Raw genomic sequence first — 20998 nt, forward strand, 5'->3', positions numbered from 1 at the left:
AGACGGTGAAGTCATCACGACGGGTTGCTAAGACTCCGTGGAATTATTAAATTCAAAATCCTGAAGAATCCCGAAGTCCACGGAATCGAACTTCCAGCGGCTCCCCCAGAGAAGAAGCGGGCGTCGGCGGACACCGTGTGCTCCCTGTGCCCCAGGCCGCCCTCCCCCGCGCCCAGGAGCGGGTGGGAGGCCACGGCCGCTCCTCGCCTCTGACTCCCAGTGGGCCGGCCGACAGGAGGCACCGTCAGGGGCGGGAGGCGCTGGCTCAGGGGACGAAGGTCACGGGTCCCTCCCTGCGGGGGTCTGCCGCGGGCGCGCTCCCTCTCAGGAAGCCAGGACTTGGGCAGGGCCCTCTCCCACTCTCCGCCGGGGGCCCCGTAAGTGCCCTGCCTCCCGGTCCCCAGGCCTCGGGCTGGTGGTGCTTCCCGTGCGGCCGCAGGCCCAGCGTCTCTGCCCTGCTCCTGGCTGCGGCCCGAACTTCACGCCCTGCTTGCACGTGGCCCCTTCATGACCGACCCTTCCCGGCCTCCTGCCTCATACGGGTACGTTATACCCAGGTGCTCGCACCAAGTCTACGGAGCGGTGGGGCGGGAGGGGGTAAAACCAGGAGGAACACAGGAGGGAGCCGTCCGCAGTAGAAAACCTGCAAACGGGAGAGAAACACATTTAAAAACTCACCCGCGGTTACAGGACGCCAATGGGGACAACAGGGAAACGCTGCTGGTCCCCGTCAGACTGAACGCTAGGGGACGGGGCGGACACTCGCCGACGGGGACCGGCTGCTTGGCGCACGTTTCCTATAAAGTGATTTACTGGTACGTGAAAGTGATTTGAAAACCTGGGCAAAGCTCTGGCCCCAGAACTGGGTCCAAGAATCCTTCCGGAGCCGAGGGCTGGGGGAGCACGGGGGTCGGCGACAGGGGCCCGCGCCGCGGCGGTCTACACGGTAGCGGAAACTCCCAAAAAACCCTAGTAGTCGATAATCAGAGAGTGGTTAAATCGAGGCACGTTCCCTTTCCCAAAACACAGATTAAAGATGACTACGGAAACACGGACGGTTATCGACACTGGGGAGAGGGACCGGGCACCGGCCACACGGCGCATGCTGGTTTGCATTCGCACACCTTCACAAGGTGCTGTGACGGAGGCTTCTGCGAGTCGGAAGTGGCCGTTTTCGGGAGCATTTAGCATCACGAGTCAAGAGCCTTAAAAATAGTCCTTTCCCGTGACCTGCTAAGAACTTAGGGGGCATTTAGCCTCAGCGGACGGAGCCTGCGTGTGAAGCTGCTCGTTATGGGATCCTTTGTGCACATCCGACACGGTTGAAGAAGCCCGGTGGTCAGCTAAGTGGGAACGACTAAGTAACTTGGGTTCAGCTCTGCTGAGTTATTGGTCCTCACTGAGATAGTGTCTGTGGCGTCACCCCACTCCCTCACTGGCAGAGTCAGCCGCAGAATCCCTGTGGGCTCTGGAAGCTGCAGATCATTACAGGCTACATAATCTTAGGGCTCAGCTGGCCAGCATTCCCCACATTTGACGTGTACACACATGCGCGCCCATACACGCAAGCCTCCGGCTCTGCCACCCCCATCCCAGGGCCACACTCCCACAACCACAGGCCGCCTCCCTCCCTCTGTGTCCATCCTGGCCCGGCCCACTCATGCCACCGGGCCTTTGCACCTCTTTCTCCCTTCCCTTTTTCCAGGCTCCTGCTTCTGCATCTGAAAGGCCCAAAGAACTAGCAGGCAGAGGTAAACTCCCCTCGGTGAGCTGTTCCCTTAAAATCCTTTGGTCCAGCTGTGATGCAGGAGGTGACATACACAGACTTAAAGTTAGAAGTAGGTGTCCAAAGGCAGAAACCAGCTCCCTTACCCTGCAGGGGCTCTAATGGAGGACCAAAGACCTCAGGGAGTGTGTAAGGAAGGTTCATTCTACCCTCAGGGTTGAATGGGACCCCTCTTTGCGTTGGAAAGGTCTCCCTCTTGTCCTGTTTCTCCCGGGTCCTGGGCTGTAAATTCCGGGCCTGGCAGAACTCCCCACCCCTGTTTATAGGAGAGATCAGGGTGAGGGACATCAGATACGGCGCTCGAGGTCATCCGACTCGGGGCTGAGGCGGGGTGGGTGGAGGGTCCGAGGATCAAAGAGGCCCGTGTATCTGGGCCCGGGGCAAGAAGCCTCACTCCCCAGAGAAGAACGCTGGCTGGCCTGGGCAGACCACATGTCCCCAGGAATTCCTGACATTCCGGGCGGAGCACTCCCGGCCCGCTGTGCTCCAGACTCTGGGTCTGTGGGTCAGGGTCTTACCTTGGAGACTGCGGCAGACTTCTCTGGAGGAAAGGGAAGGGCCCGGGGTCTGCCAGGACCGCGCTCTAGGCCTGGAACACCCAGCCAGCCGGGCTGCTCTGGTCCATCCAGGGCTGGACGGAGTTGGAGCGGCGGCCGCGTGCGCAGAGACGCGTGGGTCAGGACAGCAAGGACTGTGGAGGTCCCCAGGCGGCCTCGGCTGCAGCTCAGGTGTGGAAGGCCCCGGCGTTTCTGACCTGGGACACCCGGTGGGACCTCCTGCAACGGGCCCCGAGTCCCCTGTCCTGGAAGTGGCGCGGTCCGCCTGCGGTCTGCCCAGGGCTCTCGCATGGTACATCCCCCACTGGTGGCGGGGATGGGACACCCTGGCCCTGGTCTCTGCCCTTGGCGGGGTGAAGGCCCTGGCTGAGCGCAGGCTCCGCGCCACATGGCGACCGGGGAGAGGAGATGCTCCTCCCTGGAAGGACGCAGGCCGTGGTGCTCCCGCACGCAGTGTGTGGGGCAGACTGCCGGCCTCCTTCCGGGACCATCTTTGCCATCACACTGGCCACCCCCCAGGGAGCTGTGCTCCAGAGAGCGGGGCACAGGCCCCTGGACAGGCCTGGGCGGGAGGTTCTCTGCCTCCTCCCAGCTGTGACTGGGACGTCGGGGTCAACGCCCATAGGCCTCTGTTCACTCACTGGAAGAACCCCCCCACGTGGGAACAGGGGCACACGCGGGCAACCTCCATGTGGGAATGGTCAGCACTACGGAGAGCCGTGTCGCACGCCTCACGTGGATTTGTTACTCAATCCTCACTCTGCTCCCAGGAGGCGGGAACTCTCAGCCCCATGGGCCCCGGGGCAGGGGCTCCAGCCAATGTGCCCACCGTGATGCGGCGGGGGCAGTGCGGGGCTGGTGGGGGGGCGACCCGCGTTCACCCGGGCCACGCAAGCCCGTGGCTCTGGGGAGCCAGTGAGATCCCGTGGGCACACAGCCTGCACACAGCCAGTCTCAGAAGTGGTGAGCGACCTCGGTCTCTGCCGAGGGAGGGGCGCGCCTGCCTGGGTTGCCTTACCCCTTTGGCCCGTGCAGTTCCAGGAGGCTGCCGGTGTTCAGGGAGGGCACTAACTGCCACACGTGTGCCCCATGGCCCACATGGGGGAGCAGCCCTCGTCCCAGATGGAGCCCAGGTTCGAATCCAGCCTTTGTCGATCCCTAGCAGGGTGACCTGGGGAAAAACACTCCAGGTCTCTGTGCCTCGGTTTCCCCATGTGTAAAACATGGAGTGTGGGGGGACAACCCCGTATTCCCCTCCTAGGGCGCTGTGCCCTGGGGCCGCATTAGTACATTAGACGGCACACAAGGACCCGAGTCTCTTCCGTTCCAAAGAGGAAGTCGGAGGAAGTGCTGTGTCCACACGTGCACAGGTGTCGGGCAGGTGCAGACCCGCTGACGGGCTCCTTAGAGCAGCAGCTGCGGCACTCCCGCCCCAGGAGGGGCCGCGGTCAGGGCAGGGGCGGAGGCCGGTCTCTGCTGCCCCCTAGTGGACACACCCCTAACTGCTGGACGGACTCTCACGGGGAGGAGACCCTGAGGGCTTTAGAGGGTCCAGCCACATGACTGTCCCCGAGGTGCCCTGGCTCTCAGGACCGGACGGTGGAGAGAAGGAACAGTTCTACTTCTAGGACGGGGCCCGTGAAGGAGGTGGAGCTCTCACTGGCGCTGCCGCGGCCGGCCAGCCCCCGTCCCCCTTCCCTGGCCGGCTTTGCAGCGGGGCAGGGGCAAGGCTCCCAGGAGGCTGGTCACAGGAAGGTGAGGCAGTTCTAAAGCCTGAGCTGGGTTTCTTGTTGCCCCTGTCACCCTCCTCCTCGGCCCCCAGCCCCAGCTGAACTGGAGGGTCCGACTCAGCTACCCTCCTTCAGGCTCCTCGTCTCAGACCTGCATCCCCAGGCCCCCCGGGGAAGAGCGGGGCTGCCCCCTGCGGCCTCACGCAGCCCGGTGAAGAGGCACCCGACGGCCGCACCTCGGGGAAGCCCTCCTCCAGCAGCTCCCACGGCGTGTTCGACGGAAGGCGCGCACACTGCACACCTCGGAGCAGCAGACGCCTGTCCTTGAGCAAACTTGGTGGGCTCTCCTGAGGACTGACCACACCCAGGCCCCCGGCACGGCCCGCTGAGCCCCATTCTAGCAGGGACTCTGCTAAGTCACTCCAGCACCTGCCCCCGACCCTTGATACCCCAGCCCTGGGCCTGCCTTCGCTCAGAACCCTGTGCGGCCGGTTCAGCGAGAACGCCCAAGCCCCTCTGGCTCTGCCTTCGGGCTGCAGGTCCACACACAGCTGCTCCCCGCCACCCACCCCCCACCCCACCCGCGCTCATCGCGGGGGGCGTGCCCTTGCTCTCGCTGGGACAGTCCTAAATTAAGTCTTCCTCGTCATTTTAGCAAGGGTCCAGCACACAATTTTTGTCCGGCAGAACCCAGCAACAGATGAGGAGACGGAAGAAGAAATCGTTTGCAGGGAGGAAGGGGCGTGAGCAAGCAGAGAGCACGCGACACCTCCCTCGGCATCGGGGCATGGAAACTCAGTCACTGTCGTCTGTAATGAACTATGGCCGGCACGGTCAGTATTACTCTGGAAATAAAGTGACAACGCACACAAGAACGCGTGCTTTGTTCCAGTAATCTCGGACCAAAGGACTCCTCTTCAGGGAGTCAAAAAATGACTCCGCTGCGTGCTTGTGAGCGACTGGAAAGAACAGCGACGAGACATGGGGAGCACCGCTGCCGCCCCGGGGCCGGGGCTCCCCATCCTGCTTGGATCTGTCTCCTCTGGGCGCCCGGCACCAGATGAGGGAGAGCCGGGGCTGAGCCCTGCGGCAGAAACCTCTGCAAACTGGCTCTGGTGGGAAGTTGATTGTCAGGATCCAGAGCCCTCAGGCTCCGGTGTCAGCCCAAGCAAGACCCAGGAGGTGAGAAACTCAGGGCAAACCTAGAAACTTCACCGAGAGAGGTTTGGACGCCTTCGGTTTGGCTGCTCTGCTCTCTGCAACTCGGCTGCCGGCTCACTCGGGCTCGGGGCTCATGTCCGGGTTCATGGCCAGGACCGAGGGGGGGCGGGGTCAGCCATGTGAGCAGGGCGGGCTTGGGCTGCAGGTCAGAGGGGCTGCTCGACGGTGAGGTGAAGGCTGTAAGGGAACCAGGCTTCACACCGCGGTCCAGCCCGACTTTCTCCCCAACATCGGTCTGGTGAGCAAAATTAAGGCGCAGCGAAACCTTGGAGCGTCACAGCCGCTAAACGCCGGGCGTGTGGACCCTGCATTACAACAGACAGCGTGTGGGACGAGCGCAAGAGGGAACGGCCTTTCTGCAGGAACAGAAAGGGCAGCGATCTCGCTCTGAAGGACACGGGGTCAGGTGACAGGAGCTTCGAGAGCTCCTGCTGCTGTGTTGGTGGATGAATTTCTTCCTTTTATAGAGCTCTCTTAACACTGCTGTCATGTTATCTTCGTAAAAATGAGGATTTCAGTTCCTCCTCTGGAAGCAAGAACCCGGGAAGTCGGGGAATATGAACTCTGAAAACAGAGGATGTGGAACTAGAGTTTGCTGCTTTGAGAGAAACGAGCGGACCCCACACTTGTCCTCGGCGGCCTCACTGTCCTGCTCCTCCCCCACGCTTGTCCTCGGCGGCCTCGCTGTCCACGCTCCTCCCCCACGCTTGTCCTCGGCGGCCTCGCTGTCCACGCTGTCCACGCTCCTCCCTGCTCTCACCGTATTTTTTATAGAGAGCATTAAAATATGACTGATGCTGGCTGCTGGCTGTGTGACGCCCTTCCATGTGTCAGGGCAGGACGAGGGCGTGGGGAGGGTGCCCTCCCCACTGGCCCACGGCAGCACCCATGTTCTGCAGGCCGCGGGAGAAGACGTGGTGTGCACAGAGGAGCGAGGCGAAGAACACTCCGCTCAGACCCTCCCAGAGAGGCGCCAACGGTCCAAGGTCCATGGCTAGTGCGAGAAACTCTCCAAAGATGTGTCGAGTGGCTTCCTGGAATGGGGGTCACCCTCTCCCGCAACTGTGGGGAGGAGCCGCGGATCCAGGACACTGGGTAGAAACCACAAGAGCGAGAGTGCACCTGTCGAGACAGACCACAGGCCTAGGACACTGCTGGTCCCACTCGGCTGTAGAAAAGCTGGGGGATGGCACCCCACGTCCTTGGATCCCAGCTCCAGCGAAACAAAACAACACTCAGACCAGGAGCAAGGGGAGGCGGAACCCACCCAAAATAGATGCTGCGGGCCAAGGTCTGGGAGACGCTGTGTCCACGAAGTATGAGCGAGAGGGAAACAATGACCTGGCAGCCATCCAAACGTTTGGCAATTACAAAACAACAATGAAAGAAGAAACAGACTGACGATTCCAGAAAAACAGTCCATTCTGGGGGGAAAAAATATAACCCAAAGGGGAGATTCTCCATTTGGACTTTGAGTTCATAAAACTTAATGAAGCCTTGAATTTTAATAAAAACAGCTGAGATGAAAAACAGAATGAAATTAAAACAAAACAAAACAGGGATGCCTGGGTGGCTCAGTGGGTTAAAGCCTCTGCCTTCGGCTTGGGTCATGATCTCAGGGTCCTGGGATCAAGCCCCGCATTGGGCTCTCTGCTCAGCAGGAGTCTGCTTCTCCCTCTTTCTCTGCCTGCCTCTCTGCCTGCTTGTGATCTCTGTCAAATAAATAAATAAAATCATAAATTTAAAAAAAAAAAAGAATGTACCTTTAAAAACAAAACAAAAACAAACAAAAACCCACATCAGAACTGAGAAAAAGAACAGGTACCCAAAACCCCAACGCAGAAGAAAAGATAAAGTTTCCAAACTGGTAAGAAAAAAAAATCCCTGAATCTGCGACGGAAAATAACACCATCTTTTCCGAGAGCTAAAAAAATGAAAGAAAGAAAGATCAACACTCAAACGTCCTAGCAAGATTACTGAATGTCCGCATTGAGGAAGGAGCCCCAGGGAGTGAGAGAAAAAGCCGGCATTATTCGGGAGAAAGAGCCGCCAGTCTGGGACCAGTACACGCAGCACACGGTTCCCAAGCATCGGGTGGTAGGGGAAGGTCTGTGAACTCCCTGCCTTGATTAGGGTCCGTACTCACTACTGAAGTTAGTAATTAAGAAAGAGATTAGGGGCGCCTGGGTGGCTCAGTGGGTTAAGCCTCTGCCTTCAGCTCGGGTCATGATCTCAGGGTTCTGGGATCGAGTCCTGCATCGGGCTCTCTGCTCAGTGGGGAACCTGCTTCCCTCTCTCTCTGCCTACTTGTGATCTCTGTCAAATAAATAAATAAAATCTTAAAAAAAAAAAAAAAAGCAAGGGACTTAACATAATATGTAAAGAAGAGCACCAGAAGTACCAAAAACCAGAGAATAACCATGAGAACCCAGGGGGGTCAGCACAAAGGGAGCACGGCGGTCTACCTGACGGTGCGCTCGTGTCTCCTAGGCCACAGTCGAAGGCTACCACGCAGGTGTATTAGATAAGACAGAACTGCCAATCAGAAAGTCAGAAAGTCCCACTGACTTTGTTTTCGACAACCTTTAACTCACATCAGCAGGATATGTGGATGTTCCGGACTGCCCCTGCCCAACGCCGGTGAGTCTGCACGTCGGCCGGGCCGGACAGTTCACAGCAGGGACGTCTCTGAGGCTGGGGCTGGAAGTGTTCGGAGGCTCCCCAGCTCACCCGTCGGCGTGGGTTGGGGGGCCGGGGGCACAGGTGTGGCCGCCTGGTGCCTCCAGCTGTATAGGGCCGCCAACGGGGTCACGGGGTCGCGGGGTCTGCATCGCTAATCCCACCTGGCACGCTGCCCAGCAGCACGCAGAAGCGAGGAGCGGAGAGCTGCGTGAACTGAACTGCTCGGGAGAACAGACCAGAATGTTCCGTCTGGTTTCTTCCAGCAATTCCACTGCTAGGGATTTGCCCTTCAGATAAGAATCAAAGTTTTCCGAGATATTCCAGCAGCTCCACGTGCTAAGGAAAAACCCGGAGAATGCAAGGGTTCCCAGGCAGGCAGTGTGCAGGCCAACGGGGAGGTCACCCCCACCACCAGCTGCCCACTGGGGCCCCCTGCAGCTGTGGCCGGAGCCCCTGCAATACTCCCCAGCTTGCCCCAGCCGCACCGCCGGGGCCCCCTGCGGTCAGTACTTCAGAACAGCTCCGTATAAACGGGATGGTCTCACGCTCACCCCAACGCAGCTCCAAATCCCTCAGGGCATCCCAGATTCCCGTCAGACCCGCGTACCTCTTGCCTCTTTACGGGGGCGCTGCACTATGCCCGACTCCTCTTGGCTTCTTGCCATCCCTCCTCTGCTCCTAACCACAGGGCCTTTGCACAGACGGTTCCTCTGCCTCCATCCCACCTCCCGGCACCGTGAACCTCTTGCATCTAACAGTTGCTGTTTTGTGCGTGATGAGTCCCCAATGGGTCATCACGTTTCAGGACAGCAGGGGCTGCATCTACACTGTCCCTGGCACCCAGACGTGCCCAGCATGTTCAGACACTGCAAGCACGGGCTGACATGGCTGCACGTTACACGGGGAGCAGTGAGGTTAGGACATCCTGACGTGGAAAGACCATGAGGAAACACAGGCTCCCTTAGCACAGTGTGGAGGTACACTCCCCGCGTCCAGCTGAAACCACGATCCAACCACAACAGTTGCTGTCTCGGCCAGAGAGCACCGAGAGCTGGCAGATGGCCGCCGGGGCTGCCAGGGGCTCGGACAGCCCTTGTCGGGACGAGGCCCGGTGGCTGTAGCTCCAGCCCCGTGCACCGGCCCCCCTCACCCTGCTCGAGGTGTGGGAGACGCAAGGAAGGCCTCCTCCTAAGGGGGCTCATGCACACGGACCCCAGGATTAGCTCTGACCGTGCCTAACGCCTTTCGGCTGGCCAAGAGGGCAGGTGGAGGCGGGGAGACCGTCCAGCCGCAGCACAGACCTGCGGAGCCAGACGGCGCGCTTCAGCCCAGAAAACCCGAAGACCTGCCCAGTCAGGGGACGTGGCGGCTGGAAGGAACACGTCACTACAAGATGTTGAGCAAACTTTTTTTTTCTTAGAAACAACTTAACGGGAGCTTCCCCTGAGAGGCGGCAGTGGCAGGGGGAGGCACGAACTTGTCACTTTGTACCTTCCTCAGTCACATTTGGAACCACGCACATGCGCTATTTTTGATTTGAAAAAGTCACAACGGAAGTCTTGTACAAGTAATCTTAGTTCTCACCAATGACACCGGCAGCTAAATCCTGCCGGCCTGACGCACGAACAGCCACACCCGGCAGGAGCGGGTGGCGCGTCCCCGCAGCCCAGGACGCGACAAGTTGAGGCACTTCATCAAAGAACGGGCAGAGGAGAACGAGGTCACGGGGTCCTGTCCCACCTGCTGACTCCCGCCGCCCACCCTCAGCACCGTCCCGCGACGTGGCACGCGCGAACCCCACGCAGGACAGGAAACACAACCCGGACCCGGACGACTGCGTAAACCCACACACGTACCGACAGCCCCCCCGGGACTCAAAGTAGAGGACAGCCGCATGACGTCCTCTGCACCGATGTGGGGGGTCAGACATCGGGCCATCCCACTGCACGTTCAGAACCCCGAGTGCGCGCAGGGCTCCCAGGGAGGGCTTCACGACAGTCCCGAAGGCCACATGTGCAGCCCGAAGAGCCCGGTCCCGCCGAGTCTGCCTCCGTCTGGTCAGCACGCGGCAGCTCCGGTGAACAGAAAGGAAGAAGCACAGACCCGGCGCGCCCGTGGGCCAGGGCCGGCGTGGTGACGGAAGCGTGGCTGTAGGAGTCAGTGACACCCCCATACCGAAATGGGAAAAGCATGTCGGGCTTCCGCATACAGTGACTTTATGGTAAACGCGAATGTGTCATTGTCCAACGTGAATGACAAGACCCCATCTTCCTTCCTGAAGCCATTCAGACAGTTCTTCTCACGTGGACCACAAACTGGTCCTATGGGAACTTCCAGAAGAAAGCAGGATGTTCTCGGCGAGGGGTGCCCGTGGCCGCCCCGCCCGGGGAGCAGTCTTCCGTCCCGAGGGCTCCTCCGAAGGGGCCGCGGCCGCTCACAGCTCCTCCCTCCTACTCCCAGCTCGATTGTCTTCCTTGGCAGCCTTGGCGGCCCGAGACTTCGGGGCCCCCTCCTGCTGCTTCTTGCCCTTCTCTTGCTTTGTTTTATTCTTCTCCTTGCCCCCCCCGCCTCTGCCGGGGTACACCTGCCCCTCCAGGGTGACGTCGGCGCACCTGTCCTGGCTGACCAGGAAGTCCTTGATCTCCCAGGCGTAGCTCCCGTCCCGAAGCATGAAGATGGCGCGGTCTGATCCCACGATGAACCTGGACGGAGACGTGCGATCGTAGGTCAGCACACACCAGTAAAGCGTTCACGGGCAGAGCCGCTCCGCGGCATGTAACCAGAAAAAATAATCCCCCCCAAATCCAACAAAACTACAGAAGAAAAACCTGTAGTTTTCAGGGCCAAGTAGCTACTGACATTAAGGTTCAAAAGCACTAGCGGACTGAAGGGGTTCATGCGTCTGCTCAAACCGCACACACGGCACCCAGCTATGCGTGGTGTGGACGCTCGCGTGGAGACAGTGTCCGCAAGGGGTCTGGGGGGACCCCCGGGGCTGCGGGAGGCGGTTACCCCTTGAATCTGTTCTGCGTCCTGAGGCACCCAGTGAAGGTTTCCTCTGCCCAAAGCCTTCGACAGACAAAGGGTGAAAACCACGGGCTTCGGCTGGGTTGCGGTAAGGGGGCCGTGAAGGCTCAGAGATACACTCGGTCACCGGACAGAGATCCCGAGCCCGGAGGGTCACACGTAGGCCAACACTCAGCAGGTCCTCAGGGGTGAAGACGAGCAGACAGAGGCCTACACGGCCCCTCAGTGTGGCCAGGGGCACAAATCCCCAAGGGCCGCACCCCACCCCTCAGAGGGCCCTGACCTCCCCTGCGCCCCTCGCAGCTGGTCCCGCCACAGAGAGCAGTGCGCCCTCGCGGGCACTAAGTGCTCCCTCCTACTGTGTCACCGCTCTTCTCTCCGCACCCGGGACACAGGAGGACCCTGAATTTCAGGACCGCTACTGGGGAGGAAAAAGGCGAATCCTCAGCCCTGGGCCGAGGGCCGCGCTGGGCTGCGAGCACCGTGCCCTTCACCTTCCCCCAGCCCTCGGCTCCCAGCCTGAGCGTGGGTGCGGCCCCCACGGAGGGACCTGGGGGCACACGGTCAGGCTGTGCTGCATCTGCCCGGCGGACGCTAACCTGCTCCACCTCCCTCAGATAAAGTGACAGTTAACGCCACCCTCCTGGGGACAAAGGCACAATGCAAGGCCCGAGGCCCCGTCACAGAGCTGGGTAATGACAGCCGGGAGCCACCCCCACAGGGGCAGAGCACACGGCTGCTGAAGCGCCAGGCTGGGCACCTGACACTCGCGTGACATCGCGTGTCCGCTCCACCCCGACAGCAGGAAAGTTAAAGATACAAAGAGAAAGAAAACTTCAGGATCAAATGAGACAGTAAAAAAAAGCTTGCTGGCTGTGACCAACAATAAACGCTCTTCTAAAAAGAAAGAGAGAGAAAGAAATACACGGTAAGAGAAAATCAGAGACAGGAGAGGCCAGGGCACGAGGCGAGGACCGTCAGCAAGGACATGCCACTGCGGCCACGAGAGGAGGCCCGGCACGGCCTGCCGCGTCCCCAGCTGGCTGGCCGGCGTTACCTCTGCACGTCGTAGTTGGCATTGAAGAGACTGCCCTGCCAGAGGCTGGTGATCTCCTCCGTCTCCTTCTCCGTGGGGCTCCCGGACACGGTGACGAACATCATGAGCGTCTTCCCCTTCTTGGTCATCTTCAGGATGCTCTCGGGCTTGCCCGGGTCTATCTGTGAGAAGTCGATAGGCGCTGAGGGTCTCTTGTGCTCCGGGAGATCCCCTTCTTCTATGTCGTCATCCTTCTGCAAGAAGAGCAGAGCACGGGCGTGGTCAGATGCGCTCGCTGGCCGGCAGGTGCACGCACACGTGCACGACTTAAGTTCTCCCAGGAGAAAGGAAACCCAGTGCTCACCCTTCTTCAACCTCTAGGGGAAGCCCTAGTCTCCAGCGGGACTTAGCACCGGTCACCCCAGGTCACCAGAGACCCTGCATGACGGCTTATCAGCGCTTTCCTCTGGAGGAATCTACCCAGCATGGCAGAGTGTAAAAATGACCATGTTCTCCTTCGGTCCTACAATGAGCTGCAACACAGCAAAGATGTGTCCCAGACCTCGGAAAGACAGGACTTAGGGACCAATGTGCCGAGCACAAAAGTCAGACGTGCTGCAAGCCCGCTATCTAAAGTTCAAGATCCAACACAATTAACCTAGGATGACAGAAACCAGAAACAGTGGTGACCCCTGAGAGGCAGAATGAGATGAGGTGGACTGAGAAGGGACACAAGGGAGCTTTCTGAGGTCACGGGACTGTCCTCCTATCTCGGTGGTGGCGTGGACGACACAGGTGTATCCCTTTGTCAAAATTCATCTGCATTCCACGTATACCAACGTGAACTAAACAGTCAGAACTAAACAGTCAGAGACTGAACAGTCAGAACAGTCAGTCAGTTCTAGTTAACAGGCTTGGTTCTTGCAGTGGTGTGAACCAGCAAGCCTCAAACCACCGTGCGAGAATTCTAGGCTTCCTCCCCCGGACAAGTAAATATAATAAGGGTAACAGCAATCTTGTTCTCCACTTCGGGGAAGGGAGTTCTAGGCCCGGAAGGGGGACGAGCACGCCCTGTGGCATCAGGCTGCGTACGACTGGGAGGCACCGAGGGAACACGTGACTTTTGGCAGGTAGGCAGGCAGGTAAACAGACTGATCAATAAAAACAGGTAAAAGCCAGAGTTCCTCGGAGATAAGACTAATACTATTCTCAGCCATAAAAAGAAATGAATGACTGGTAGGTGGTCCCCGAAAACACTCTACTAAGTGACGGAAGCCACTCACAGAAGACCTGGTGTGTGAAGCCACTGGTGAGATGTCCAGAACTGGCTGCAGGGATGGGAGATGCGGGGGAGGGGGAGTGAGACCAGATTTTGTTTCTGGGGCGATGACAAGGTTCTAAACTTGAGGCAGGTGACAGCTGCACGACCCTATGAAAACGCCACTGACACGTGAGCTTCAAATGGCTGAATTGTGCGACAAGTGAATCACCTCTCAATACGTAGGTTACCAAAGAAAACGAAAAACGACCAAGCTAAAATGAAACAGTCCCTGCGTCGCTCTTCCATGGTCCTCCTGACAAACCAACAATAACGGACTTTTAAAATATTTTCAATAAAGGGGGAGCACAAGAGCCATCTACAGCAGAGCTTGGAGCCGGCCCCCGTTCAATCGATCTGGGATCTAGCGTTAACCTGCCTCACCACCTGGCTGGCCTCACGCGCAGAAGGCGATCTGCAGCCAGGGGCTCAGCTGTCCCATGAGGGGATCTGGGGTGGCTTAGAAAATCCCTTTCCTCACCTATAATGGGAAGGGGGGGCGGCATCTCCCTCCTAGGGTCTGGGGATTCGATGACATGAAGACCAGCAGGAAACAGCCTGTGCCGGCCCCAGGCCTCACGCCTCCAACCACCCACGGGAACCCCATGGACGCAATCAAGCGGGACCGCCTGGCCGCCAGAATCCCCAGCTGTTTCCGTCTTCGTTCGACTCTTACTTCTCTGTAACATCTGCTACGGTCTCCTTAAAACACCTCAAGACTTCTGGCTGGCTCAGGAACCTAGGACATTTGCGTTTTTCACACTGATTTCACTTAAGAGCTCAGGAAATTAGTCCAGTAGGTCACAGGAGGCATTTAATGAAAACTCAGTAATCAGAAGTCCAGGGCGTAGAGCAAGGGTACGGACCGTTTCAAACAAAATTTCCATCTTCTAGCTTTATGTGTGTTTCTATTACAAAATAAGCGGGGGTAGAACAGTGCCACAGCATGGCCACCAGTCCAGCTCTATGGCTCTACTGGTCCCGCCACTTCTTCCCTGCGGAATCTGACCTACTGTCCTTATCTCTCTCTCTGAGGAAGCCATCAAGCCCCTACCCCAGGCACTCCCAGACCCAGGCCAGCCCTGCCTCTACGCATTTTCCAGCGGCTTCCCCACTTCTCCACTGCAAAGCTCAACTCCCCTTTCGGCAAGATCCTTTCCCTGCTCCCGAGGTCCCTGATGGTAACACACGAGCATGAACGGAGCCGCTGGTGCCCAGCCTGCAGGACGGCCCTACAAGGCTCCCACGGAACATGGGGTAGGTGAGGCTCAGAGAAGACAAATGTGACTCGAGGCCACATGGCAGCAGGGGTGACACAGAAGAGCAAGCCCACATGGCTGGCTCTGGAACCCCTCCCTGCAACCTGCCCCTACTGTAAAGTGTCATCAGAGAATGACGGGCCTTTGGTTTTCCTACACCAGCTGGGACTCAGCATTGAGTCTCACACAGCAGAAAAGCGTTCCCTTGCCCCAGCCCCACCCCCAACACGCGCGGCAGGCCTCTCCACGGCACACCAATTCTCCCACTGGTGGAAAGGAGTTGGGGGATGGATTCAGGGTTCGCCACTGGGGGAGGAAAAATCATAGCTGGGGGGCGTGGGCACGGGGGAGTGTCTGTAAACATTAGCTCACCTGGTCTATCCCGCACCCTGCCAAGGGGGATATTTCTGGCTTTACGGTTAAGGAAAGGGAGAGTCACAGTTACCAAGCGGTAAAGCTGATTCAACACCCGTGCTTTGAGCAGATCATGCCGTCTCCTGACTGGTCACACAACCCACCAGCCACCAAGCTGAGCGTACGATCTCTCACGTGTCTCCCTTCCGCTGGATCCTGCAGCTTCTGGCTTAACCCAGGCCCTTCTCGCTACCTGTCAGCTGCACTTCTGTTCACCAGTGTGGACGGCACCACAGTGAAAGTGTTAAAAGGACAGCCTTGCAAGTCAAATGACAAAGTCTGAAATCCAGTTTACTTGCTGTGTGACCTTGGGCAAGTTACTGAGCCTCTCTGAGCTTCCCTGTCACCATCTAGAAAACAGGGCGAGAGCTTGAGATGAGTGAAATGTGCTCCGAGCAGTCCGGTTAGCTAACGAAAACTCAGTAAACATTAACCAAGGAGTCGTTTCTACCTTCAGATTCTCTCCCTGCCCATCCGTCCTAACCTTTGCCAACCAACCCATTTTTCTAACCACGACATCCCCTACTCGAAAACCTCCCACAGTGGAAACACCCGCTCCAGGGTATCCTCCGAAGCCTTTAAAGGGTATGATGAACACCATGCAGTAGCCATGGGCAAATGCTCAATCTATCAAGTGAAAAAATGAACAGCAGAAAATTACACCAATGCTATGCTCTCAGCTAGAAAACTGTCCGCACAGAGGGAACACGAGAGGGTGAACGCACACTTCCGTCCAAAGGTAGGGATGATCACGTGTGAGCGTCCCTGTATCCCAGTATTTGGGTCATCAAACTCATCAGCGACGGCGTACTGCCTTCTAAACAAAGTGCAGACCCCAGAGCATTTGAGGTCCAGGCCGACCTGGTCCCTACCAACCTTCCCTTAACTTCGGACAGAGCTTTTTCCAGCTAAGCTACCAGAAGATTCACATGCCCACGGCTTCCAGTGGGAGTTGCGCTACCCTACCTTCTATCTGGGCTTTCTTAAAGCTAATCCTCCCGCTACTTTGGGGTGGGTATGACTAACGTCTTCATTTTGCAGATAAGGAAACTAAAGCACGGACAGGTTCTCCCATAGCGAATCTCACAAGTGTTCTGAGACCCTGTAGTCCAATTCCAAAGCCTGGACAATTACCATTGGCACCTCCTGCCCCGTTCCCTTGTGCCCCAGCCTCAGCTCCTGTGGACCAGCTTCCACACCCTCCTCCAGTATCTAAAATGCCATTTCCTTCCTGGGACCTTTTGAAAGTCCCAAGACACTTTCTTCCTTTTTTACAAAACTCAGCAGTTCCCAGTTTGTATCAGGGTTACTCGTCCTGTCACCTAGTTCCTGACAGTGGGACATCTGGCTCGTCTCCACCACACCGCCCCCCCACCCCCACCGGCTGCCTAGCTCCCAGTCTTAGTATTTCCCGCGTAGGATTTCTTCAAGAGGTAGTGTTCTTACTCTGGGGGATCAAAACCTTTATTTGCTCAAGTCCATAAAGAGAGACAGCAAAGGGGGAAGGAACTGCCGCTCGGAGTTCCCTCCTTGTCCGTGGGGTGCACACCCAAATCCACCCCAATCTCGCCATCAGGGCTGATAACATACCAAATTACAAGTCTGCTCCCTCCCAGCCCAGCTCCTCTGACAGTATTTTAAACGGAAAGCCTCTATCAGACACGACCATGTGCACAGAGATACCCACAAAATACAGACACCAGCGTGGGGAAGGCTTCATCCAGTGAAACCTCATTCTGCAGATAAGGAACCTGAGGCCTGGAGAGGAAACAGGGCTTGCCCAAGATACACAGTGAGCAGAACCCACGTTTCTGACTCCACTCCACCAGCCGCGCCAATCAGCCGGGACCATCCAACCGCCTTTGCAAGGGAAAAAGGCACATGTTCTCCTTTGCTGAACTTTCTCTAAAAAGATTACACACCGGGTGCATGCACTAAGGAACCGAAAACCCACTCTCGCAAACACGCCTCCGCTCCTCTGAAGGAAATGCGAGTTTCCTGAGAGCCGGCAGCCCTTGCTTCCACCCCCGCTCCCAAAAGGAAGACACCCCCCCGCCCCAAACTACAAAACTCTGGGCAGAGAATACAGCAGCGAGAAGCCCGAAGTCCTTCCTGCTGACCTGAAGTCGGGCCAACGACTGAAGCTGGGATGACCCTCGCCCTCCTACCCCACCCCCATCCCCGAGCAGAGCGGGAAGGGCCCCCTCCCCACGCGCCGGGCGCACTGACCGCGGGGGCCCCCGCACCGAAGGTACCGAAGGGCAGAGGCGTGAGGGCCGGCCCGGGACCCGCGTGGCCCGGGAAGCGGGACAGGACCGTCCTGGGGGGACCCTGGGGCGGGGGGCGGCGGGGGCGCTGGGGGGCGGCGGCGGCTCGCGCGCGGCAGCCAGCGGGGAGGCCTGGCCTGGGCAGAGGGGCCGTCAGGGGGCCGGGAGACCCCGGGGCGGGGCGGCGGAGGGCGCCGGGGGTCAGCGGGAACGGGGCCCGGGACGCGGCGGGGACGGCCCAGTGCGCGCGCGCGGACCTCCCACTGCTCCAGGAGACGCGCCATGTCCGCGTCGTTGTAGTCGCGGATGTCCTTCTTCTTCCGCGGAGGCGGGCTGGCCTCGCCGGGCGTCCGGGCCGCGCCCTCGGCAGCGGAGGCCCCGGGCGGCAGCGGCGGCAGCAGCAGGTCGGAGGCGCAGAGGAGGACCAGGGCCGCGCGCGCCCAGCCGGAGGCCGCCATCTTCGCCCGCCGCCGCGGAGACCAGCGATGCGCGCGCCGCCGGGCCCCGCCCCAGACACGCCCCCAGCCCCGCCCCGGGCCAGCTTCCAGCCCCGCCCCCAGCCCCCTGCTGTCCCCGCCCCCAGCCCCGGGCCGGCCTACCAGGCCCCGCCTCGTACCCGCCTCCAGGAGCCCCGCCCCCGCGCCATCTTGGTCCCGCCCCGCCCCCAGGGTCCCTCCCGCGGTCCGGATGGGGGTGTCTGCCCGAGCCGGGTCAGCGCGGGTCGCCGGCCCGTCCGCTCGCGGAGGCCTGGCCTCTTCTCCGTGCCGCGCAGGCCACGTCCACCAGCGCCGCCGGGGCCTCCGGGAGCCCCGGCCAGCGCCTCGCGGGGCCTCGCCGTGCGGCCTGCGGGAGCGCCCGGAGCTGCAGTCCTGGGACCGCCTGGGCTCCGGGGAGCCGGGCCGGTGTGCGCGGACGCCGCCTCTCCGTCTCCCGCGGCCGCCCTGCGCGCGCGGCAGGTAGCTCGGCTCGTCCGGAGGCCACGCCTGCACGCGCCGGGCGCTCGGTCCAGCCGGCCTCGCAGGGTCGCCGCCCTCTCTGGCACGCGAGGACCCCCCCGCGCCCCCCCCCCCCCAAAAAAAGATTACTTTTTATTTTTAGGACAGTTTCAGTATTTCGTCTGATTTTAACCCAGTACTGTAGGCTCGGACTAATGCCTTCCGAGGCTGGATCATTTTGGTGTGTTTGCTTCTTGCGGTAGAAGAGCCCGGGCCAGAGATGCGTTCGCTGGTCTTTCTCTCCGGGTTTTAACCACGCAAGAAAGACACGAATCACTGACTGCAGTTGTAGGATACGCGACAGGACGCAGGTCCAAGCGTTCCCCTCCGCCCCACCACGGTACCCCAGCGTCGTTCTCTGTGCATCACAAACCTCAGCAGGTCACTGCAAACGGGGTCCGTTCGAATTTCGCGGCATCGACCCGTATGTCTACGGCAGAGGGGACGTACTGGTAAGCATGTTGGCTCCTGAAGTGTCTTCCACTTCGCAACAGGACAGATGAACTTCCCTTCTTCGTTCTTCAGTAGGTATAGCCTGCTTCTCCATTAACACACCAATAGTTTATTCCCCTATTACCCCCACCCCCGTTTATGGACACTTATTACCAATTTTTATGCTATTACCAAAAAAAAAAAAAAGAGCCACAATAAACCTCTTTATTCATGCTTTCTATTATGGGCTGAATTGTATCATCTCCAGACTTCCTATGTTGAAGTGCTAATCACAGTCCCCCAGAATGGGACTGTGTTTGGACACAGAGTCTTTAAAGAAGTAACTAAGTTAAAATGAGGTTGGGAAGATGGGTCCCAATGCACTATGCTCTTCTACGAGAAGAGATTAGGTCCCAGTCCTATAGGGGAGAGACATGGGAAGACACAGGGAAAAGGCGGCCATGCACAGTGAAGGAGAAAGGTCTCCAGAGACACCAACCCTGCCAACACCTCAGTTGGGGACTTGCAGCCTCCAGAACAGTAAGGAAGTGTGTCCTGCCGTTGAAGCCACCTGCTCTGTCACGCTCTTACGGCTGCCCTAGCAAATAAGTAGATCCCCACTTCCTAGGATTAGACTCCTAAGCTGCATGTAACAGAAAACCGCGCTCCTTTTAAAGTGGCTTCGACCAGAGAGAGGGCTTTGTTGTCAGTGTTTCATTTCTCTTGCTCAGAAGTGGTTGGAAACAGAAGCCCGGAGGGCTGGTCCTGCAGCTCCTCAGTGTCCTGGCACCCAGCCTCCTCCTTACCCTGCCCCATTCTACAGGCCGTGGTGTCTCTCCTCAAGTTCACTGCGGGTTCCACAATGGTGACTGGAGCCCCTGCGTCCAGAAAGTGGAAGGAGAGGAACTGTCAAGGAGCCCACTTTTCTACCGAGTTCGCTTCCTTTAAGCAGCCTGCTCAGTTCTGCCTGTCTCTGGCCAGAGCCGAGCCCTGCAGAGAGAGAGGAGGCTGGGAGACTGTCTTCTAGTTGTATACACTGTCACCCCAGATAAAAGCGGGATTGTGTTATCCCGGGAAGAGAGGAGGTGGCTGTGGACGTGTCTGTGCCTCCCTTTCACCCTGAGGACAATTGTGTGTGAATTCTGTCCCGCTGCAGAGCCGGGTGACCTTGCCTGTCCCCACACATGCATCTCTATGTATACAGACCATGACATGTTTTTACTGACATGGAGCAGAGACTCTAAGAAAAAGAGGGTTTTTTTTTCCTTTTCTTTTTTTTCTTTCTTTTCTTTTCTGAAATCATAGGGGAAATGTCATAAGCTTTCTCCCCAGGGCACACGGCTCCACCCAGTGGCTCGAAGCCCTGTCCCGGTTCAGTCACGGCTAAAACACATGAGCAGCTGTGGTCGGTCATGTGCTCTGCTGGGAGGGGTCCCGCTGGTCATTTATTTTGCCAGCTGCCAAGCGAAGGTGCAAAAGTGTGGAGAGTCCTGGGCCACAGAATCTGGTTATACGGGGGGGAAGGGGGGGGAGAGGGTCATTTAGTGTTTCACAGAAATTCTTGGGATCATATAAAAAAAAAAATTCCACGGCTACTGACTTTCATCGAAGGAACAAATCAATTCAGTTTATAATCCTCTGATGTGAAAACAACTGGGTTGATTTTTCACTGTCACCATGTTGGTGTTTGGAAGTTGACTCAGTTCAACTTTCAGTGAGAATTGATCTATCGAGGGCCTGCGGTCCAGCAGGTGAGGCACTGCTGGAAGGATTAATGTAACAGGGTCCCCGCTTGAAAGAGCTCGCGATGCAGCGGAGGAGATAAAGGATACGCAGTCGGTGTCGTGCGGGTTCCAGGAGGTCAGGACCTGAACGGAGGATCTGATGGTAATAATATCCCCGTTTTAAATAAGAGGAAATGCTGGTTTGGGAACTATAGCATTCATCAGAGGTCCCGGGTGCCTTGGATGATAAGATGTGTCTTTCTTCCATGTGGCACCCACTGGGGTAATCGCTGAGCCGGTCACATCGTGAAACTGGGCAAGAGCCACTGGAAAGGATGCTGGAGGCAGGGGCGCTCAGATGGGACGAGAGAGATGTGCCCAGGCCCGAGGCAGTGCTGGAGGGCAGGAGAGGAGGGGAGCCCAAGTGAGAGGGACGGCACGGTCATGGGCTGAAGGAAGCCACGAACTTCTCACTGCTTGGGGGTTTAATACTAACCCCACCTCCAAGTGGTTCCGTGACTGCAGATGGTAGAATCTCACATCCAGCCGT

The 20998-nt window shown here is 58.4% G+C and overlaps 1 protein-coding gene across 1 annotated transcript; it reads right to left on the reverse strand.

The window, feature by feature from the left end:
- Window positions 1–9367: 9367 nt before the first annotated feature.
- On the reverse strand, window positions 9368–17825 carry MESD (mesoderm development LRP chaperone). Its single transcript, XM_059371441.1, has 3 exons — window positions 17555–17825; window positions 12061–12293; window positions 9368–10678 (listed from the first exon to the last, which is right to left on the reverse strand). Exons 1-3 carry the CDS (start codon window positions 17753–17755, stop codon window positions 10411–10413), a joined length of 702 nt encoding a protein of 233 aa, XP_059227424.1. The 5' UTR covers window positions 17756–17825; the 3' UTR covers window positions 9368–10410.
- Window positions 17826–20998: the final 3173 nt, after the last annotated feature.

The sequence above is a fragment of the Mustela nigripes genome, chromosome 13, assembly GCF_022355385.1.
Source record: "Mustela nigripes isolate SB6536 chromosome 13, MUSNIG.SB6536, whole genome shotgun sequence".
Taxonomy (NCBI): domain Eukaryota; kingdom Metazoa; phylum Chordata; class Mammalia; order Carnivora; family Mustelidae; genus Mustela; species Mustela nigripes.

Coding starts and splice junctions, on each gene's coding strand:
- MESD (XM_059371441.1), bottom strand. CDS start 17,755: ATGGCGGCCTCCGGCTGGGCGCGCGCGGCCCTGGTCCTCCTCTGCGCC. Junction 12,294..17,554: donor GTCTCCTGGAGCAGTGGGAG/GTCCGCGCGCGC, acceptor CTCTTCTTGCAG/AAGGATGACGACATAGAAGA. Junction 10,679..12,060: donor GCCAACTACGACGTGCAGAG/GTAACGCCGGCC, acceptor GTCTCCGTCCAG/GTTCATCGTGGGATCAGACC.